Source organism: Dromiciops gliroides, chromosome 6, assembly GCF_019393635.1.
Source record: "Dromiciops gliroides isolate mDroGli1 chromosome 6, mDroGli1.pri, whole genome shotgun sequence".
Lineage (NCBI taxonomy): Eukaryota > Metazoa > Chordata > Mammalia > Microbiotheria > Microbiotheriidae > Dromiciops > Dromiciops gliroides.
Window position 1 is genome coordinate 87,631,244 of NC_057866.1, and position 23,646 is coordinate 87,654,889.

Below are 23,646 nucleotides of genomic sequence, written 5' to 3' on the forward strand. Positions count from 1 at the left end.
CCTTTCTTTCTCTTCTTTTTTCAGTCATGCCCCCACTCTTTGTCACCTTATTTTGTGTTTTCTTGGCAAAGATACTGGAGTGGTTAGCCATTTCTTTCTCCAGCTCATTTTACAGATGAGGACACTGGGGAAAACAGGGGTAAGTGACTTGCTCAGGGTCACACAGCTAGTAAGTGGCTAAGGCTTGATTTGGACTTGGGAAAATGAATCTTTCTGCTCCTAAGTTCTGTGCTGTATCCACTGTACCATCAAGCTGCCCTTTCTCTTTTTACCTTCCATTTATTTACCTTCATTCTACACCGTCTTATACATGTTTTTATCAATAGCCCATTACTATGCTGGTAGCACCATATTGTTGGGAGGATGTAAAGAAGGCCTCAGGTATGTTGGATCTCCTGTGAGACATTTATGGGAGAAGGCTGACAAGAGTCACACAAACTGGACAGGCATGGATATGTTGGCACAGTGGGTAGAGTGTTGGTTCCACAATCAGCAAGACCTGAGTCCCAATCTGGCTTTAGACACTTACTTGCTGTATGACCTTGGGCAAGTAATGTAGCCTCTGTTTGCCTCAGTTTCCATAACTATAAAATAGAGATAATAATAGCATTTACCTCCCATAGGGAGGATTAGATGACATATTATTTATAAAGTCCTTAACACAGTGCCTATAACATAGTTTCTGTCGTTGTTGTTATCTTTCCTTCTCAAAGAGGATCATGACATTAGGAAGTGATGTCATAACTTGCTGTGAATTGGATTTAAATGAGGGAGGCCTGTGCAAAGTCACCAGCCTCATTCTCTCCTCCAGAGCCATCTAGATCCAGTGGCAAGATATACATCAGGATTGCTGGAGATGGCCCCAGATGTTTGAGGCAATTGGGATTAAGTGACTTGCCCAGTATCACACAGTTAGTGTCAACTGTCTGAGGCCAGATTCTGGCACACAGTATGTTCTTAATACATAATTTCCTTCTTTCTTTCCCTTCTTCCTTTCTTTCCTCCATTCTTTCCTTTCCCCTTTCTTCTTTTATTTCCTCCCTCCCTTCCTTCTTTTTCTCCTTCCTTCCAGCATCACTGGAAGGAACAACAACATCAGTGAAATCCCAGATCCATCCTAACAGTCTTGGCAAACATCAACATTTTATTCCTCTCATCAAATCTGAGTGTGAATTTGCAGAAGGTCCTAGATTTTCCTAAAATTAAACATAAAAGTATAGCTACTTATAAATCAGATAAAACATGCTATAGGCCATGTAATATTTTATGCATAAAGGTGATTGAGATTTAGAGATATTCTCAAAAAAGAGGGGCAAAGTATCTTTCATTCTAGAGGGACAGAAATATTTTACAAACTAAAAAAAACTATTCTTGTGTCAGTCAATTAACATTAAATAAGGGCCTACTATGTGCCAAACACTGTACTAAGCACAGGGGATATAGAGAAAATAGTCCCTCCTCTCAATGGACTTACCATCTAACCAGGGAGACAATAAGCAAACAGTGATGTACAAGTAAGATATATCTATATATATAGATATAGGTAGATATAGATATAGATATATAAGTGGGAGGTGATCTCAAAGCACAAATTAAGAAGGGCTAGGAAAGGCTTCCTGAAGTGCTTTTCATATAACATGCTTATAAAGCAAGTGGAGTACACCATATGTATTTAGTTATAATAGTTCTAAATAAATGGAATAATATGACATGATACAACATGAGACAGTACAACAAAATATAATATATACAATATAGATTTAGCTGAACCTGAGATTTCATTGGTATAGGGAGCTCTTGGTGAGGAGCTATCTCTAGAAATGCAGATCAGCAGCCATTTTGTGACTCACATAGTCACCCCAGTCACTATGAGGCATAGGAATGTACTTGCCTAGGATTGCAGATGTATCATCTGTCAGACATGGGACTAGAATCAAGGTCTTCCTGACTCAGTTTTTTTTAATTCACCATTAAGCCATGCCCAAGACAAATATTATCATCCCAATATTATGAATGGAGAAACTGAGTCAGGGAGTTGAAACAACTTAGCCATGGCCCCATGTCTAATGCATAGGTAAAGGGGGCTTACGCCTTAATCTTCTGATTCCCAATGTTCTTTAAACTATATTTTCCAGCTGCCTTTCTTTTTTTTTCAGTTTCCTCAAGATACCTTATTTTTTATTAATTAAACATTTTTATTTATAGTTTTAGGTTCCAATTTTCATCCCTCTATTCCTTCTTCCCCTCCCTTTCCCTGAGGTGGCAAACAATCAGATATGGGTTATACATGCATGATTATGTAAAACCTTACCATATTTGTCATTTTGTACAAGAAAACTTGATTAAAAGGAAAAAAATGAAAGAAAGTGAAAAATAGCATGCTTCACTCCGTATTCAATCAAAATCAGTTCTTTCTTTGGACGTGGATAGTATAGTCCTTTGGGATTTTCTTGGATCATTGTATTGTTAAGAATAGTCAAATCATTCACAGTTTTCCATCAGACAATATTGCTATCTTTGTACACAATGTTCTCTTGGTTCTGCTCACTTCACTATACATCATTTCATCACTATACATCATTTCAGGACTTTCTAAAGTCAACCTGCTTGTCATTTCTTATAGCACAATAATATTCCATCACCATCATACACCACAGCTTGTTTAGCCATTCCCCAATTGATGGACATTCCTTTGATTTCCAATTCTTAGCCACCACAAAAAGAGCTGCTAAAATATTTTTGTACAAATAGGTCTTTTTCTCTTTTGGGGGATGTCTTCGGGATATAAAACTAGCAGTGGTATTGCTGGATCACAGGGTATACACAATTCTATAGCCCTTTGGGCATAGTTCCAAATTTCTCTCCAGAATGGTTGGATTTTTTCACAGCTTTACCAACATTGGATTAGCATCCCAGCTTCCCAATTCCCCTCCAACTTCCAATATTTTCCATTTTTGTTATATTTGTCACTCTGATAGGTGTGAGGTGATGCCTCAGAGTTGTTTTAATTTGCATTCCTCTGATCAATAATGATCTAGAGAATGTTTTCATATGATTATAGATAGCCTTGATTTCTTTGTCTGAGAACTGCCTGCTCATATCCCTTGACCATTTGTCAATTGGGGAATGACTTGTATTTTTATAAATTTGACTCCATTCTCTATCTATTTGTAGTGAGCATGGGCTGGGGCTAGACAGAGTACACATGCATATATACATACATATGCACACACCAAATAAAGGACTGCTACTGTTCAATTTTCCAGTATTCCCAGATGTCTTCCCAGGTCAATTTGTGTGGAGAACTGTCAGCATAATCAATAAAATGCTATTGATTGGAGAGGAATATGAAGAATGAGATTTACTTAAATGGTTTAACCTTTAGGTTTCACTGGGATATACCTTTTGTAATTGTGGAAAATCATTCATGTGTTTCACTGGGATACACCTTTTGTAATTGTGGAAAATCATTCATGTGTGACAGATTTTATTGCCTAATGAAATTTTTGTCATTTTTTTTGTTCACCATCTGATGCTTCATTTTACGGTATGTAATTCTCTATTCAGTTTATATAAAGATTTGGGGTAAAAAAAGATGGAGGTCCATTCCATAGGATTTGCCCATTTGAAAGTAGGATCACCCATCTACCAATGGGCAGACTAGATCTGTTGAAATATGTAGAAAACTTTGATTCCTGACTTACTAGTTAACACATTTTTAATGGCCTAAGTCAATGTTTTTCTATACTTGAATAGCCTCAGCCTGCTTATTTGCAGATGGGCTGGTCCAGATGCAAATAGGTTCATTTTTGCATACGACAATACATATTTTCCCCAGTGTTTTAGTATTTACTCTTTATAAAGAGGTGTGGAGTAAAAGAAAAATGTAAGTGTTCCCTAAAGGTGTATTCTTGAATTCCTGAGTCTTCAAACCATGCTGAGATTTAGCAAAAGGATATAGCAAACATTTGAGGTGCAGAGGCTGTCTGAGGGCACTGAATATAGTATCTAGTTAAAAATAATAATGAGTTGAAATAAGAAGCTACAAAATAGCTTACTTCTTCTACCTCTTACTCCTAAGATATTCTCATCCTCAGCCCTCCTCCCTATCTCCCCTTTTCCGCATCTACCCCCACCCTCTCTAGCAGGTAATTGTCTCAATGGATAGAACATTGTACTTGAAATTATGAAAACCTAGATTCGAAACCTGCCTCACATATTTAGTAGTTTGTGACCCTGGGCAAGTCATTTAAAACTGGGTGCCTCCATTTTCTTATCTGCAGAATGGGGATAAAAATAGCATCTACCTCACAGGGTCGTTATGAGTCTCAAATGAAATATTTACATAGTTCTCTGCAAACTTTAAAGCACTATGTAAATTCTAGCTATTTATTATTTATCATTATCATTGTTATTATTATTAGATTTGTGGTGGCCTGGGGTCTCTCCCATAAGGAGTTTTACATCTTCACTTCCCCAAAAAGCTGAATGTCTTCAAAAGTTTATTTGTACAAGAATGTCATGCATCTGCCTGAAGATCCATTGTGAAGCTTGCCAAAAGTCTGCTGTTTATAGCTCTAGTGTTAGGTATTTCTTAAATTTATTAGATTGCTTCTAATTTGTTTGTAACTCTCCCTGTCTAAGTACTCCTTCTCCAGCTCCTTTCCTGATTCATCATCCATCTCTGCCCTCTAACAGTGTTTGTTTTCCTGTCCTGTCCTACATATTCTCTCTCTCTCTCTCTCTCTCTCTCTCTCTCTCTCTCTCTCTCTCTTTCTGGACTCCTACTCTCTTTACTAGCTCTCCCATTGTTGTCATGTCATCATCATCATCTTCGTCATCATTGTCATCATCATTTGTGGGTGCCCTTCCTCTTGAATCTACATTGAGCCTGAATTTCTCCACTGAGCTTTAGTCTTACATGTGTTTTGGACATTTCAAATTAGATGACCTGGAGACATCTCAAAGTGTGTATAACAAATACAGAACTTTTGCTATTTCTCCCCAAACCTTCCCTTTTGCCAACTCCTTTATTTTCTATCAAAGCCACTCCCCTCCTTCCAATTTCCCACGTTTATAAACCTAGACATTGCTCTTGACCCCTTGCCCCACATATCTGACCAGTCGACAAATCTTGTCATTTCTCTCACATTTCACCCGTTCTACCCCCACACACAGCTACCATCTTAGTTCAGGCCCTCAACACCTCTTGCCTAGATTATTACAGCAGCCTTATGATCTTTCTCCTCTCAAATCTCTCCCTGTTCAGTCTGTGCTCCACACTGCTGCCAAGGTAGTTTTCCTTAAGAGCCTATCTGACCATGTCATGTTCCCATTCAATTAACTCCAGTAATTCCCCATTTCCTCTAAATATAAACTACAAATTTCTCTGGAGCTTTTAAAGCCATTCATGACCATGCCCTAATCTACCTTTCCTGTATCATTGAATATTACTCCAGCTGGTGTGCTCTTTGATTTTTCTGGAAAATGGAGAGCCTGGAAGGGAATGAAGTAAGTCTGGAAAAATAACATGGATCTATATTAGAAAGGACTTATTGCTAGGCTAAGAAGGTTTAACTTTTCAGATGGCAATAGGGAGCCACAGAAGATTTTGAGCAGATGGATAATATGACTAGCCAAATAAGATGGAATACCTTAGAAGAGAAATATGTAATCTATAGGTAGTACATCTCATTTTATTTTGTCAGATTTTTAATCTGTAAATAGCAGTTTAACCAGGAGACATTTAGGAACTCAGTGACTTAAAAGCATGGACTATGTCTTAGTGATCCCTGTATGCTCCATAAATGTTTACTGGGTTAATGTTTGTTAGGTTTAAAAAAATGTCAGATTCATTTTCCAAAGTGAACTTTGTATTATCCTTATTGATATATATTGGTAAATGGGTATATGTTGGTTATCTGGTATAGAATATTCAGAGTTTAACCTCTATTTCATTCTACATTATATCTTGTTCAGATCAAAAGGAATGGTTTCTTTCTTATACCTGATTCCTTATAAGAAGGACCCTTTAATGTGTCATGCACCAGCCTGCCAACATGTGGATCATGGTCACCTTCTTGATGAATGAACTTAGAGGAATCAGAGAAATAAAAAAATCTATGAAGGCTAACAAGGTGACCTAAAAGAATTGGTGAATACTGCCCAAGGTACATTATTTACTATGAGGCTATGATTCAACTTAGTGCAATGCAAGCTTCCTCTTCTTTAGGGCAAGACAATGCTAGAGGTCTTATGGGTAGAGGAAGAATCCTTGGTCTTTAGGTGAGAAACAAAGTTAGAAATCCAGCTTCCATTTTTAAAATATCTATGTGACACTTTTAAAGCTATTTTAGTTTTCTGGGTCTGTTTTTTTATCCATAAAATGGGGTGGAGTATCATGAAACAGGTCTGTAATCCCTGCTACCAGGAAGGTTAATGCTGGTGAGTCACAAACTCAGGAGTTGTGACGTACAGTGGGATAAGTCAATAGTTTGAATTCACTAAACCTGGCACTAATGTAGTGGACCCCTAAAAGCAGGGCCCACCAGCCTGATGAAGGAGTAAATTGATGCAGGTTGGAAAGAGAGCAGGTCAAAACTCCCCCTGATGATTAGCAGTGGCATCAGGCCCATGTGGGACATATCCAGCTAAAGGAGGATAGGAAGATCCAGACTGATAATAAAATAAAGTAAAATAGAATATAGATAATAGTATTTGTATGATCAACTTCATAAGGGTGTTGAGAGGAAAGGACTTTGTAAACTATAAGCAACATAATCTGAGTCATTCTTGTTTTGGTTTTGGTTTTTTAGTGGGGCAATGAGGGTTAAGTGACTTGCCCAAGTGTCAAGTGTCTGAGGCTAGATTTGAACTCAGGTCCTCCTGAATCCAGAGCCAGTGCTTTATCCACTGCACCACCTAGCTGCCCCAACAACAAGCTCAACAGCATCATTCTTTTTTTTTGGTGAGGCAATTGGGATTAAGTGACTTGCCCAGGGTCACACAGCTAATAAGTGTTAAGTGTCTGAGGCCAGATTTGAACTCAGGTCCTCCTGACTCCAGGGCCGGTGCTCTATCCACTGCGCCACCTAGCTCCCCCCGAGTCATTCCTATTAAAAGGTAAAGAATGCTGGATCTAAAATCAAGAGACTGGGGTTGGTATTGAATCTCTGAAACATATTAGATGTTTGGTCACAAACAGAGCAATTCAACTCTCTGAGCTATTTTCTCATTTATAAAATGGAAATAAGGATACTTCTCTTATTCATGGGCATTGTAGGATTGTTGTGAGGAAGTGCTTTGTAAACATTAAAGCACTGCACTGTATAAATTCAAGCTATCATATGAGTTTTAAAGAGACAAGAAGGTGGCACAGTGGATAGAGTGTAGGACTTGTCAGGAAGTGCTGAGTTCCAATCCTGTTTCAGATATTTACTTAGCTCTGTGGCCTTGCGCAGGCCATTTAAGCTCTCTCAGCTTCAGTTTCTTCATTTGTAAAATGAGGGTGATGTCATCTACTTCACAGAGCTTTTGTGAGGATCAAATGATATAAGATTTATGTGGTGCTTTGCAAACTCATACAAATATTAGCTGTGATACAAAAGCAAATGCTCGTTAGAATGTGTTTGACCAATGTAGTCTATCTCATTAACCAGACTGAAGCTTTCTTTCTCTTTTGGTCATTACTTCTGTAGAGAAGCTTCATGGGATCACTGAATATTAGGGTTCAGCTAACATCTTGTCCAACCCATTCATTTTATGGGTGAGAAAGCTAAGGCCTGGAGAAATCATATGACTTTCCCATGAGCATGCAGCCAATGGCAAATCTGAGTTTAAGTCCTAATCCATGATGTTTATGTCCATTGGTATTTCAATTGGAATTAATTGCTTAATTTAGAAGATTAAGATTTTAGATGTAGAAGGTTTTACTTTATTTTTTTTTTTGGTTTTGCTTTTTCAATTATCAAAGCAGGTAACTTAGTTCTATAACTAGTAAATAAACCATTAGTAGTCTATATAATTTTCCAACCACTGTAAATGAGTATTTTTGTCAAGGAGCAATTTAGTGAAATTGTTACTTTTTCAATGGTTACAGGGGAAGTGTTAGCCACTATTCAAGATAATTATATGTTTCCCCAAGTTTATTTACCACTTTACATAAAACTAAACAAAACAGTTTAACTGCAGAGTAATGCTGCTTTTAAATATTTCATGGATTTTTCCTCTAACCAGTCAGCAACATTTTAGCAATAGCATTCAACTTAAATTCATTTAAAGAGCTGGAGACGTTTAGCCTCTTGGAGTACACACTCAGGGGTAACATGACTCCTGCCTTAGGGTATCTGAAGGGCTGCCATGTGAAGAGGTGGGGTTGGACTTGTGCTTTTTGGCTCCAAGTGGGCAGATCCAGAAGCAATGGGTGTGAATTTCAAAGAGGCACACTAAGGCTCTGTGCTAGGAAAAAAAATGTCCTAACAATCATGGCTGTCTAAGAGTGGAAATGGGTTGCTTCAAGAGGTAATGTTTTAGGTGGCAGCTAGATGGTACAGTGGATAGAACACCGCCCCTGGATTCAGAGGGACCTGAGTTCAAATTCAGCCTCAGACACTTGACACTTACTAGTTGTGTCACCCTGGGCAAGTTACTTAACCCCCACTGCCTCGCAAAAAACAAAAACAGGAAAAGAAAGGTGACAGGTTACCTCTCCTTGGCTGACCACTTGTTAGGTATGCTACAGTGGGGTGTCCTTTATAGGTATAAATTGGCCACTGAGCTCCTCTCCAACCTAGAATTCCTTGCTTCACATTTGCATAGCACTTTAAAGTTTCCAAAGAGATTAACCACCACAACCCATTTTACAGAAGAGCAAACTGAGGGTTCAAAGAAGTGATACAACTTAACCATGGTAGAATGGACAGAAAACGCTGGACCCAGAATATGACTTCAGTTCTCTTGACTCTAGGTCTATTGTTCTTGACCCTTCACCATGAAGCCTCTCCAATCTATGGCACAATATGCCTGCACTGGGGGTATGTGGCTTGTGGTTATCCTATTCCTGTGAAAACTCAGAGTTCCTAAGGGATTTCTAATGTCTGTATCTTGCCTTCTATTTGATGGGTCACTCTGATCTGAAGCCCTTGCCTGCCACTAGCACTCATCTTTTAAACATCATGAGTCTCCTAGCAATGCATTATGACCACAAATCATGGAGTAACACACTCTCAAAAGAACAGCAAGTAAAGGTGAAACAGGAGCTTACTTGCTTATCCTAGTACATAACACTCCGTTTCTTTTTACTGCCTGTCCCTTCTTATTTAGCTTCCTTGGCTTCTTTAAGACTTAGTGCAAACCCCATATTTTGAAAGGGGACTCCCCAACCTTTACAATCCCAGGACTTTTTTTTCTGAGATTACCTCCTACTGACAGTGCATATATCTTATATGTCCATAATTGTCTACAGGTTGGCACAGCCCACCATTCGAATGTGAACTTCCTGAGGGTAGAGACCACGTTTTTGCCTTTCTTAGTATACAGTTCCTGTTATATATGGATATGTATGTATATATATATATATATATACACACATATATATATATTCATACATGCATATGTATACATAGATGTATATAGATGTGTGTGTATATATATATATATATAATGCTTTTAATAAATACTGGTTACTTGATTGACTAATACTTATAGGTGTAAATAAATGGTAACATGTTACTAATTATAACTTTTGCATAAAATAGATTATCAAGTATCTGTCTAATTGGAAGAGGGCGTGGGAAAGTCATAGAGAAAGAATGAGGAATGCAGAGAAAAAACTGATAGAGTGTAAATATAGATCAAATCATACTTTTTTTAACTTTCTTGATTTTTCTTGGCATTTTGGGGGTCTATTTTTCTTTTACAATATGACTAATATAGAAATATGTTGGGCATTATGCACATGTATAATCTATATCAAATTGCTTCCTTCTCAATGAGGGAGGTGAGGATGAAGGGAGAGAATTTCGAACTAAAATTTTTTTAAAAAGAATGTAGGGCAGCTAGGTGGCACAGTGGATAAAGTACTGGCTCTGGATTCGGGAGTACCTGAGTTCAAATCCGACCTCAGACACTTAACACTTACTAGCTGTGTGACCCTGGGTAAGTCACTTAACCCCTATTGCCCCACAAAAAAAAAGAAGAATGTAAAAAAAAATTTTACATGTAATTGGGGAAAAACAAAATATTAAATAAAACTTAATAAAACTTAAAAAAAAAGAGGGGGTAACAGACAGCCTAGAAGCAGTGCTGATATCCAAGAATTATCCAGAGCAGAGGAAAACAAAATCATTATGTAACTCCTCAATGAAGACAATAAGAAAACAGGGGCAAGAAATAGCATGGACAGTTGGAAGGAATATTCCTTCTGATAAGCTCACAGATCCTCTGAAATACTGGGATAAGGAATAGGCCAGTGATTTCATTGGAAAAAAAGAACTCTTAGATGAAGATACTTCATCTATCAATGTAGATAAGCACCTTCTGTGTTAGAGTTTAGAGAGTTGCCTTGGGCACCAAGAAGTTAAAGAACTTGCCCAGAGCTACACAACAGTCTCTATCAGAGGAAGCACTTAAACTTAGATGTTCCTTGATCCCAAGCAAGGCCTCTCTCCCTTATATCATGCTGCCTCTCAAAGTATATTGCTTTCAAATCAACATATAATTTATTCCTCAATAGCTTTTTGTTTTATACTTTGAAATGTAATACAAGCAAGCACTCTAATATAAGATAATCAAATCTGATTTTTCTTAAGTGGTCACAGTTCATCTAGAGGCATAAGGAAGTAAAACTGAACAACTACAATTAGGTGCTAATAGAAAGTGGCATTATGTAAACCCTCATACGCTCAGATGGAATTAGATTCTTCCAGTCACTACTATGAAATCAGGCCAATTGCTTGTTCCTTTTATCTCCACTTCTAGACCATTATTATTTCAAAACTATTCTGCAGGGAACTCATCTTTGTCCAGAAAAAAAAAATCCAGCATTCTAATTCCCAACTTCAAGTCAATGAGGGCCACCCTAGATGTTCCTTCACGAAATTAGTATGCAATGATACACCCTCAATCCTGAGTGCAGCAATTTACAGTTTCCAAGGTACCAGAAGTGGGAGCAAATATAGAATTCATAGTTCAAAAATGTAGGAACCAATGAGGAAAACTGTTACTCTGAAACAAATTGTTGACAACATGGAGAAATTGGTTTTGGGATAGTGACAATAAGAATTTTTTGGGAAAAAAGTGTCTACACCATTTCCAGATGTGATAGAAAAGAAAGGAAAAATCACCACAGTGTGGTATGAATCCTAGATTTTGAAAGAACAGAATACAGAAGATTCAGAGAAAAAAAGAAAAGATAAACAGGATCCCATGGACTAAAATACTATAAGGGAAGTCAGTTGTGGGAAGATAGGAAGCTCTCAAGAATGAACTTCTGAAGACACAAAGAGAAATTATTTCAGTAAAGAGGAAAAAGAGGAGATACCTAATCAATTGATGTGAATGCACATGGAGGTAATCAACAACTCCCATTTTTAAAAGACACATGCAGATGACAGTAACAAGGAGGAGTGATGGAATCTGAATGTGAATTGTCATATTACTATACAAGTTCACAGATCCCTGAAATCTAGCTATGGATCCCTTGGCGAGTCTCAGAACCTATCCAGATTATTTATTCATTCACTTATTCATTCATTCATTCATTCATTTATTTTTGGTGAGGCAATTGGGGTTAAGTGACTTGCCCAGGGTCACACAGCTAGTAAGTGTTAAGTGTCTGAGGTCAGATTTGAACTCAGGTCCTCCTGACTCCCAGGGCCAATGCTCTATCCACTGCACCACCTAGCTGTCCTTCCTATCCATATTCTTAACCTCTGGTATGGAGGGTTCATGATCTATATTAAAGGAAGTGGTCACTCTGACCATACCATAGGTCTTTAAATATTGAAGTATATGGAGGGGGGGCGGAGCCAAGATGGTGGAGGAAAGACATTAAACCCACAAGGATCCTGATACAATCACCCAAAAAATAGCAATAAAAGAACCCTTGGGGCAGAAAAACACACAAAAATATGGGCTGAGAGTTTCCTCCAGATATAGATAGATTTCAGGGGGCCATGCTGGGCCACGAATAAAGCCTAACCCTACAATCGGGTCAACACACCAGACACCCGCCAGAGGAATTTGCCCCAGTGCCTCTGAATCAGCTGCAGCACCGGTGTCTTCTGGAACCGAGCACGTGGTCGGACTGAATGGCTGGCCCAGGGGTGGGTAAGTGCAGGGGTATCAGTGGATTGGGGGGGAGGATTCGATTGTCCCACCCTAGCGGGCAACCAGGAAGAAATCCTGAGTGTCGGGAGACTCAGGTGGGGGAGGGGAGCAGGGGAGCAGTCTCATCAGAAGCTGAAAGCTTTGCTGGTTAGTTGCTTAGTAAAGTAGGCCTGAGGTTATCTCCATACCTGAGAACAGGCCAGGTGAGATTAAAGTATGCCCCACCTCTCAACCCAAAACACCTGGGACCCTCTGAAGCTGAGAACAGGAGTGGAGCCGAGAAGCAGCCCCGCCCCCCCCCCCCAGTGGAGAGTTTAAAATCAAATGAAAGGGAGGCCAGGCAGGCTGAGAAGAAGCCCAACCATCCCCCGGGCCATGCTGTACCTTGAACAGTGTGTCCTGGAAGCAGCACCACACTTTAAGAAGGAGTTAAAAGCCAAGAAATAGTAAGCCAGGATGAGTAGGCAGAGAAAGCAGAAGACCATCGAAAACTTCTTTGGGGGTAAGGTATACCACAATACAACCTCAGAAGAAGAAGATAATAACAGGGTCAAAGGTACAACATCCAAAGCTTACAAGAAAAATATGAACTGGTCTCAGGCCATGGAAGCTCTCAAAAGGGACTTTGAAGAGAAAGTAGGAGAAATAGAAAGAAGATGTAGAGAAAGGGGGGAAAGAATGGAAAGGGAAATGAGAGTGATGCAGGAGAGTCATGAGAAAAAAGTCAACAGTTTGAAAAGCCAAATGGAAAAGGAGATTAAAAAACTGTCTGATGAAAATAACTGCCTAAGAATTAGGATTGAACAAATGGAAGCTAGTGACCTTATAAGAAACCAATACCCAGTAAAGCAAATCCAATTGAATGAAAAAATAGAGGGCAATGTGAAATATCTCCTTGGAAAAACAGCTGACCTAGAAAATAAATCTAGGAGAGAGAATTTGAAAATCATTGGACTACCTGAAAACCATGACCAAAACAAAAGCTTAGACACCATCCTCCAAGAGATTGTGAGGGAAAATCGCCCTGATATTCTACAAGCAGAAGCTAAAATAGAAATTGAAAGAATCCACTTATCACCTCCTGAAAGAGATCCCAAAAGGAAAACCTCCAGGAATATTATAGCCAAATTCCAAAACTCCCAGGTCAAGGAAAAAATACTGTAAGCAGCTAGAAAAATGGAATTCAAATACTGTGGAGCTCCAATAAGGATAAAGCAAGATCTAGCAGCTTCTACATTAAAGGACTGAAGGGCATGGAATATGATATTCCAGAGGGCAAAGGAACTGGGGCTTCAGTCAAAAATCACGTACCCAGAAAAACTGAGTATAATTTTTCAGAGGCAAAAATGGGATTTCAATGAGAAAGAGTTCTTTCAAGCATTTTTGATGAAAAGACACGAACTGAATAGAAAATTTGACTTTCAAATATAAGATCCTGGAGAAGCATAAAAAGGTAAACAGGAAAAAGACTTCATGAGGGATATTAAAAGATCAAACTGTTTACATTCCTCCACAGGAAAATAATACTTTGAAATCATAAGAGCTATCTGAGTAAGAAATTCACAGAAGACAGGGCTGAACTGAATATGAAGGGATAATATCTATAAAGCATTCTTTTTGTTCCTTGTAGGGCAGACAGGGTGGGGTGTCTTATGTCTGGGGCTGGATTTGGGCTTGGGGCCTCCTGGGTCCAGATCTGGTGCTTTGTCCACTGTGCCACCTAACTAATCCATGATGACATCATTAAAATAGGGTCGAGGTGTAGGAGAAATAAACTGTGGGAGGGAGAAGGGGAGAGATGGTGTGGGGAGAGGTAGTTCACATGAAGGAAACAAGAAAAAAGCTTATGGAGGAGAGTAGAAGAGGGGGAAGGAGTTGAGGAATGAGTGAACCTTAATATCATCAGAATTGGCTCAAAGAAGAACTAACACACATACTCAAGTAGATATAGTAATATATTTTTGCCCTGAGATGGGGGAGGGAGAAAAGGGGTGAGGGAGAAGGGAAGGAAGAAAGGGCAGATTGGGGGAGAGAGCAATAAAAAGCAAAACACTTTCAAGGAGAATGAAGATGTTCTGCATTATTGCACTAGTATGACATATTGAATTGCTTGATCTCATAAGGAGGGTTGAGGAGGGATGGAGGAAGAAAAATTTAGAACACAGAATTAGCTCAGGAAGTGGGATGGAGGGAAATAGTTATGATGATTGATTATAATGGCAAAATTCATGGTACCTACTTTTTGTTTTGTGAGGCGGTTGGGGTTGAGTGGCTTGCCTAGGGTCGCGCAGCTAGTGTGTGTTGAGTTTCTGATGCCAGATCTGAGCTCGGGTCCTCCTGCTGCCCATATGGTACCTACTTTGCTGGGCTTTTATGAAGAAAATTCTCTGTCAAGCTTAAGGTACTATATAAAGGTTATGATGAACAGGATGCTATCAGAAAAATCTGCAAATACCCACATGAACTGAAGCAGAGTGAAATGTACTGTATACAAAATAACAGCAATAGTGGGGGATGATCTGCTGGGAAGCATGCAGTTATTTTCAGCAAGGCAATGATCCAATATAACCCTGAAAGACTTATGAAGATTGCAGTTCATTTGCAGAGAAAGAACTGATAGTATCTGAAAACAGATGGAAACACATTAATTTTTTTTTCATTTCCTCTTTGACAATTCCTTAATCTGAAGTTTTGGGGTTTTTTTGACTATTTTCTCTCACAACTAGCTAATATGGGGATTTTTCCATGACTACTCATGTATAACTTTTTTCAAATTGCTTGAGTTTTTGTGGGTGGGGGGTGGCAATGGAGGGGGGAAGAGAAGCTGGAACACAAAGTTTTTTTTTTTAATTGATGTTAAAATTTTGTTTTTACATATATTTTGGAAAATAAAATTCTATAAAAATATTGAAGTATATGAATACAATAATGAATAAAAATGCATATGCTAACATTAAGAAGCCTGATGGTCATCACTATGCCTTTCTTCTCATTACAAATTATATTTTCCTTAACATCCCCATTCTCTGAAGTCAGCATAGTGTAGTAAAGAGCCTGCCTCAAAGCCAGGAAGCCCCAGGTTCAAGTCCTGCCTCTGACATAGCGGTTGTGGAATACTGGACAAGTCTCCTGTAACCTCTTAGGTTCCAAGCCTATACATTGTAAAGAAGGTGCCAATCTCCAGTGATAGAAGGAGTTTCTTCAACAGGGACTTTCTTAAATCAGAGAAATCCCAGGATTTCATCCCTATATTTATGCTTTTATTTTTAAGTTCAAGTAAATTTTTATGGAGATCTGTTTGTAGGCCATGCCCTCAAAGAGAGAAACCACTTGATGTGTCTGGCTCAGTGAACTCATGTTTATAGGAAGCTCTGAGCAGTAAAATCTTGCACTTTATTTTTGTTTCTACTCTGTGAAAGTTCACATATTCTTGGGAACACCTAGCTCTCATTCACTCAAGATCAACACCAAAAGAGGGACTGAAGTTCCTTCTTGGAATAAAGATATACATAACTCTGATGTGAGTTACTGCAACTACATTCACTTCAGACTCTACAGCTAAATCAATAAATTACTGGGGCAGGCTGATGCTACCATTAATGAACCCATCCCAGGAAAGTGATGGATCTTCACTCTCACTTTGTAAGCTTGCAGTAATCATTGCCCTGAAGTTATACTTTGCTGATAAACCTTGCCTTTGACCAAAAGCAATAAGACTCACCCTTCATGCACAAGTCTTTATCCATACATGGTAACATCTGAGAGTATGAATTTACAACAACTAAAATCCAAGAGTGAAGTGATTCTTCAGAATAAATAACTCATGGGGAAATGGTAGGAAATAGTGGAAATAGAAGTCATTTTCCAAAACAGAGGAGATTCTAGTGACTGTAGGTTTTAATCTCCCTAGGCCACTTTGTCCACGGAGCTGCCTCTAATTCCCACCCACCCCCAATCCCTAGTTAGTAATAAGATTTCTCTGCTTGGCCACAAATGCCCTAGGCAAATCTCACTTATTTTAGCTTCCTTACCTCTAAAATGTGGAGGATGGATTAGATGATCATTAACATCCTTAGCACCTCTGACATTCAATGGATCCTATTTCTTCCACAGCACATTATTCTATAGCAATTTCATTTTTTCTGTTTAGAATTTTATTTTTCAAATTACATGTAAAAAAATTTGAGTTCTTGGGGGTGGGGGGTGAGAGGGGAGTGAGGAAGAGAAGTTGGAACACAAAGTTTAAAATAAAATATAGCACATTTTTTGCAACTCTCCTCACTTTGACATTTTCCTTTGTACTTTGGTATCCAATATAATCGTCTTATCCCATGACTGGCCTGTAATTCTAAAATGACAAAAACCAAGAACTACTCAAACCTTATATCTCCTCTAGTGGCTAGACAAAAATCTTTACCTATTACGTCCTGACTTTATTGCCTCAATGGAGGGAGTGGATCATGTTTGAAAAGGACCAAAAGCACCAAGAGACTTGGGGTATGAGTGAAAATAATTTCCTAAAAATAAATAAATAAATAACCACAGCAAACTCTACCTAATAGAAGTTCCATTTCTTATAAAAAACAGTCCTTGTTCTTCTCACCAGGTTCACAATAAAATAATATGAATAACAACAAGGATAATAATAGTTAGCATTTACATCGCATTTTAAGGTTTGCAAAGCACTTTCCATGTTAACCTCATTTGATCTTCACACTAATCCTGGGAGGTAGGCACTATTATTTCGATACAAAGGAGGAGAGTTTGATAGACATTAAATGACTTGCCCAGGGTCATATGGCTAGTAAGTGTCTAAGAGGCAGACTTTGAACTCAGATCTTTATGAATCTTAGTACAGTGAATGCTCTATCCTCTATGTCACCATTAAAAAATAAGGGCTGGGGCAGCTAGGTGGCACAGTGGATAAAGCACTGGCCCTCGTTTCAGGAGGACCTGAGTTCAAATCTGACCTCAGACACTTGACACTTACTAGCTGTGTGACCCTGGGTAAGTCACTTAACCCTCATTGCCCTGAAAAGAAAAAAAATAAGGGCTGGTTTGGTGAGAGTGTCATCAGTATCTCTGATCCCACCAACAAGACAACTGCCTCTCAGATGTCCATCAATTGGTGAATGGCTGAACAAGTTGTGGTATATGAATGTAATGGAATTCTATTGTGCTGTAAGAAAGGATGAGCAGGTGGTGGAGTTCAGAGAAACCTGGAAGGACTTGCATGAACTGATGATGAGTGAGATGAGCAGAACCAGAAGAACATTATACATAGTATCATCAACATTATGTGTTGATCAACTGGGATAGACTAGATTCTAATCACTAATCCAACGGAACAAGAAAGTTCCAAAGGACTTATGATGGAAAAGGCTCTCCAATTCCAGAAAAAAAGGAACTGTGGAATATGGATGCTAATTGGACCATACTATTTCTTCTGTTTTGGGTGCTGTCGGTTTTCTGATTTGAGGTGTTTCCTATGTGCTCTGATTCTTCTCGTAAAACATGAGTAATGCAAAAATATATTTAATGTTATTATGTATATATATAACCTATATCAGATTGCCTGCTGTCTAGGGGAGGAGGGAAGGGAGGGGAGGGAGGGGAGAGAGGGCAAAAAATTTGAAATTTGGAAATCTTATATAAACCAATGTTGAAAATTATTTCTACATGTAGCGAAAATAATAAAATACTTTTATTAAAATTTTTTTAAAAAGACAATTGCCTCTCTTCAAACTCTGGTTTCATACTTTTTTTTTTACAATGATGTCTCTCCACCCAGATCATGATGTTTTATAGAATTAAAGTTTCCACTTTCATTACCTGTCTATACTCATTTAATTTCAATGAACATTTATTAGGTGCCTACTACATGCAAAGCACTGGGCTTAAGATAAACAGACAAATTCTTAATTTCATTATTAGTAATAATAGAAGCTGGCATTTATATAGCACTTGAATGATTGCAAGATGCTTTAACATGCTTTAAAAAATTTGATACACTAACACCACTAGAACTTACCAACTAAAAGAGGGAAGGACAAAAGCAAAGATGTACAGTATAAGGGACTATGAGATAAGTGTAATAACAAACTCTTGCAAATTGTTAAGTAGAAGAAAAGTGAGACAGCATGAGCATACACAATTAACCTATACCATGAAACAAAATGGGCTTCTAAACTCATAGGTGGTTTCCAACTAACCTTGCCTAATGCCTTAAAAAAGTATTTGTAAGCAAGGTGTAAAGATAAAGTGAAAATGAAAGCTACTTGGGCATGGATTTAGGAATACATTCTTTAAAACAAAAAAAGATTTTCAAGAGATCATTGTGATCTCCTTATGGTCTTGCTCTTGGCCTTCAGGCACAAAGGGAATTTGATGACTTGCCTTATGCTCCTGGCAGGAGATGAGGAATGTTCGAAAGACTAATCACTTTGCATCACACAAAATCACAGACCATCCAAGATGGACAGGGACTCAGAGGCCATGGAGTCCAACTTGTACCCAAACAGGAATTCCCTCCATGCCATCTCCAACAATTAACAGTGCAGTCTCTGCTGAAAGGACTCTCATGTGAAAAGTCCTAAGAAGATTCTCCATTCCTGCCTCTTTTCATTTTAAAACATTATCTCCCCCACCCGGTGTTTTAACCTAAGCAAGCACAGATTGTTTGATTTGATGACTACAGGTGTAACCTCACTTAAAGGAATAAGAGCCATGATCAGTCCCACTTCTATGATACTTTAAGATTTGTGAAGTAATTTCCTAAACACAACCCTGTGAGACAGGTAGTGCAAGTCCTGATGCCTTCCTCTCTAAGATTGCCTTCCATTTCTTTCTGTAGATAACCCATGTCTAAAAAGTTTTAGTGCTTTTCTTTTTAATCTTTTATTAAAGCTTTAACAATGTACTAAGATTTTTGGGACACTTTATCTTATCTATTCCTAGTCATTTATATATTATCTCCTCCATCAAAAAGTAATCTCCTAGGGGGCAGCTAGGCGGTGCAATTAATAAAGCACTGGCCCTGGATTCAGGAGGACCAGAGTCCAAATCAGCCTCAGACACTTGACACTAGCAGTATGACCCTGGGCAAGTCACTTAACCCTCATTGCCCCATGCCAAAAAAAAAAGTAAGCTCCTTGTGACTTTTTGCCTTTCTTTGTATCCTCAGAGATTGGCACAGGACCTGGAACAGAGTAAGCATTGGATAAATGCTTGTTGATAAACTAGATATCATCCCTACCTTTCAAATGAGAAAATTAAAACTCAGAGGGTGAAGTGATTTGCTAAGGGTTAAATAAATATCTGAATTGAAATTTGAATCTAGGACTCCCAACTCTAAGTCTCATATAGTTTCTACTATCCTGCCCAATTTGTAAAAATCTGCTTATGTAAATAATTCTTTTAAAACTTTTGGTAGGTTCGGGGCAGCTAGGTGGCAAAGTGGATAAAGCACTGGCCCTGGATTCAGTAAGACCTGAGTTCAAATCCAGCCTCAGACACCTGACACTAGTTGTATGACTCTGGGCAAGTCACTTAACCCTCATTGACCCGCCCAAACAAATAAACAAAAAACTTAAACAATAAAAAAAACTTAATAATAAAAAACTTAAATAATAAATAAATAACTTAAATAATAAATAAATAACTTAAATAATGAAAATTAATAATAAATAAATAACTTAAATAATAAAACTTAATAATAAATAAATAACTTAAATAATAAAACTTAAATCAGCAGCAAACACCTTTTAATGTGTGAATTGCTTAAATAAAGGCAATAATAAATGTATTTTAATTAGCATCACTCATATTCTAAAATAAAAACAATTAAACACTAACTTTTTGCCTATTATATGAAAATTTTAAAGTTTTAAAAGGGAGTTTTAAGTCCACATTTAGGATAAAGAAAGAGTTATAGAAAAGACTCCTAGGTAGATTCAAGAAAAATGTTTGAGTTTTAAAAATATTTTTAGTATTTTACTGTATTTCTGGGATATTGTAATTCTCTTTAAATAGATGATTTAAAGAAAAGTTTGCCATATGCATTTTATTACACAGAGATTGCAGCCCTGCTTCCTCCCAGTTATTTTTCCCCCAACGCTGTGGGAACAGATCTTCCTTTTTATAATGAAAGGCAATAGGAAAAATATGACGATTTCTAGAAATCTGCTTAACAGATAACTTGTCAAGAGAGCATCTATTCCACAAAGTGAGGTACACCTGTATTCTAATCAAACCTGTAAGCAACAGTGGCGAGGTGGGCTTATGAGCAGGCTGTGGAGTGTGGCATGGTGAGAGCAATGACCACGGTCATTTGGGGGTTAACCCATCAGGTGTGCGCACCAAGGGAAGTCCCCCTGCCCATTACCTGCTGGGCCTGCTGAAGCAGCTCCATCCTCTCATGCAAGATCTGGCTGTCAAACTCCCGGCTCTGCCTCATGATCTGCCTCCGCACCTTCTCCACGGCCGCTCGCAGGTCCTCCCGCTGGGCCTCGCTCAGCGCCTCGCTGGCCCGCCTGCCCGGCTCCTGCTGCAGAGCACTGTACAGTGTGGCTTCCAGCTCCTGGATTTTCTGAGCAACCCAAATCATACAGACAGTTGCACATTGAAAACAAGAGGAGAAGGACCAACCAAGCAGGCCCTGGGGCGAGCAAAGCTGAAGGAGTCAGGGAGAGGAGGCAAAGGTATGTTGGTGGTTAAGCTGAGGAGCCAATAGCTATGGGGTGGGATGGGGTGGGTTGAGGGGTAGGGGTGGGGGAGCAAAATAAGCTCTCACACACAACTGCACATGGGTTAGAAACCATGTCACTCCCTTCCCTCATGAGGCAATAGATGAGTGCTGGGGGAAGCAGCAAATGTTCCCTTTGCTAAAAGGACAAGGACCGGAGCCTACATTAGCAATGTGGAAGGAGAGATTAGCCCCCATCTAGAGACTCCCATGTACAAGATAAGAGTCTTAAAACAATAGCACTGGTTGATTTGATTTATAAACACTCAGGAAATAAATATAGAAATACTGGCATCCAATTGAAACTTTAAGAAGAAAAAACAGAAGAAAAAAAAACATTTCATTATTTCTGTTTCCTCTGTTCTACCATCCTAACAAACTCATAACTGAAAAAACTGCCTCAAATTTTAAGTGAAATGTCCACCAAGAAGTTTGTTTTTAAAGACAGTATCAGAGGAAATTTAATGACAGCAAAAGTGATTCTTGGAAAGAATAAACTGTCAACTTTTTAAATAATGTTTTACTTATGAACAGGGTATGAAAAAAAATCTCCAGTAACCAATGTAAAATGTATGTTACCCTTGTCAAAATTACTTTATAAAAAATATACATAGATGAGCCTTAAACTTCTTATCTACCTACAGGCATGGACAGCTTCTTATTTACACATAAATAAGTACTCACTGAGACTCACATGTACATAATTAGAAAGGGAAATCAATAAGTTTGCTTTCTGTAGCTGTGACATTTCCTGGGATTAAAGCTGGACATGGTGAAGAAGATCATCTTCATTTAGCACTCTTATTTACAAATAAGGCAGCTGAGACTAAAATGAAAAGTGACTTTTCCGAAGACACACAACTAAGGCATAGTAAAGCCAGGATTTGAATCAAGATTCTCTGACTCTAGAATCCTGTGTACACTGCTCTCTTCTATGTTAGATAACTAAGATAAATGAACAAAGAAGATTATTATTTTATAAGGCTCCAGTCAGAGTCCTGTTTATCCATCCTCCAGACCACTAACTGACTATAGCATTCAGTCACTCAACCCTCCATCATGACTTTCCCTATACTGTATAGGGACTTAGAATGAATTTTAAAATACTCTTTCCAAGACCAAATTCTACATACCATCTTAATATAAAGTCACAACCACCCTTGACAATAATATGTTCTAGAAACTTATCGTACATAAAATGTCTTTTCCTTGAATACCTGGGATATGGTTTCACAGCATGATTTCCTGTGCCACATTAGTACATTATAACTATGGATAGGAGATGGTAATTAGTCATGCTTTCACTGGTCTAAGAAACCCGGAATGAAGAAGCTCTCTTTACCTATACAAGTTGGCACCTTCTCTTATAATCTTGAAGAACTGCCTAGACCACAAAGAGGTTAAGTACCTTGCCCAAAGTCACACAACTAGCAGTGTCAGAATCCAGACTTGCTCAATTTTAAGGCCAGTTCTCTGACCACTACTGCAAGCTGTCTATATAGAGGTTTGAAGAATGGTCTAAAGGGGTCTGAGAGTAAAGTACATCCCAAGGACTCAGGTTACCCAATAGGCATATTAGCTGCTCCCTTCTAGTCATATAAATTTTGAAATTTGGAGGAGTAAAGTCTAGCATTCCTGTTCATATCTGGAAGGCTCATTTCATCCTCAGACACACTTTAAGGTCACCTCTAGAGTTGGATAACTCTATTAAAGCACAGAACAAGATGTAAATTGAGAGAGTTATCATATTACTTACACACTTTTGCCAAACTCAAGCCTATACCTGCTTTCCCTTTTCTCCCTCTCCTGAATGAGATTGCCCTTAAAGGTTTGTGTGTTGTTGTCTTTTTTTTTTAAATAACTTACACTGTTACCTTTCATAGGTATCAAAATGAGTCACAGAAAGTTCTATGCTCATTTAAAAATAAATATGTAGAGAGTTTAAGATATACAAATATACATGTTTCTTCTTGTTCAGCACAATTATCGATTTATTTTGGTAATCAAATATAATTTCTGTCAGAATGTTGTCAATTCATAGATGTAATAAAAAGGTAAAAATTACTTTGAGTACTTCAGAACCTCATATTCAGAACAAAAAGAATAGAAAAAACCATTTCTTTTCATTGTTTAACCTTTAACTAAGAATTATGTTGATATTCCAGAGAGTTGCATAGAATATCTTTCTTTATAACAAACCTTAAGGTAAGAAGCTATAATAACACTGTGTACCAGGTAAAGAAGAATGAGTACTAAGGTTACTTTTTATGTTACCATGTAAGCTTGATCCAAGGCTTGCTTTCTATAATCCAGTTCCTCTTCTAGGTAGCCCTTTTGCTTACTGAAGAGGTCCTGGGAAAAGGAAGGATAAAGAGTAATTCAGTAATGAAACCAAATAATAATCTTTAAAACCACAGTTATTTTGGAGAAGTGGTTCTCAGGTTCAAGTCAAGATGCTTCCCTGTGATGAATATCAGTCAATAAGTATTCATTAGGCACTTACTAAGGACCCTGTGATAAGCACATGTTTAATAAAGAAGAGTAATAACAGTTACTGCCCTCAAGAAGCTTATAGT

The 23,646-nt window shown here is 38.2% G+C and overlaps 1 protein-coding gene across 6 annotated transcripts in view; it reads right to left on the reverse strand.

The window, feature by feature from the left end:
• Window positions 1-23,646, reverse strand: part of JAKMIP1 (janus kinase and microtubule interacting protein 1) — a 249,332-nt gene that overhangs the window by 17,600 nt on the left and 208,086 nt on the right. For all 6 annotated transcript variants that reach the window (XM_043969801.1, XM_043969803.1, XM_043969798.1 and 3 more), the window contains 2 exons: window positions 23,345-23,422; window positions 20,711-20,914 (listed from right to left, as the gene is read on the reverse strand). In XM_043969801.1, the coding sequence (XP_043825736.1) occupies window positions 20,711-20,914; window positions 23,345-23,422 (282 nt within the window). The remainder of the gene's footprint in view (window positions 1-20,710; window positions 20,915-23,344; window positions 23,423-23,646) is intronic.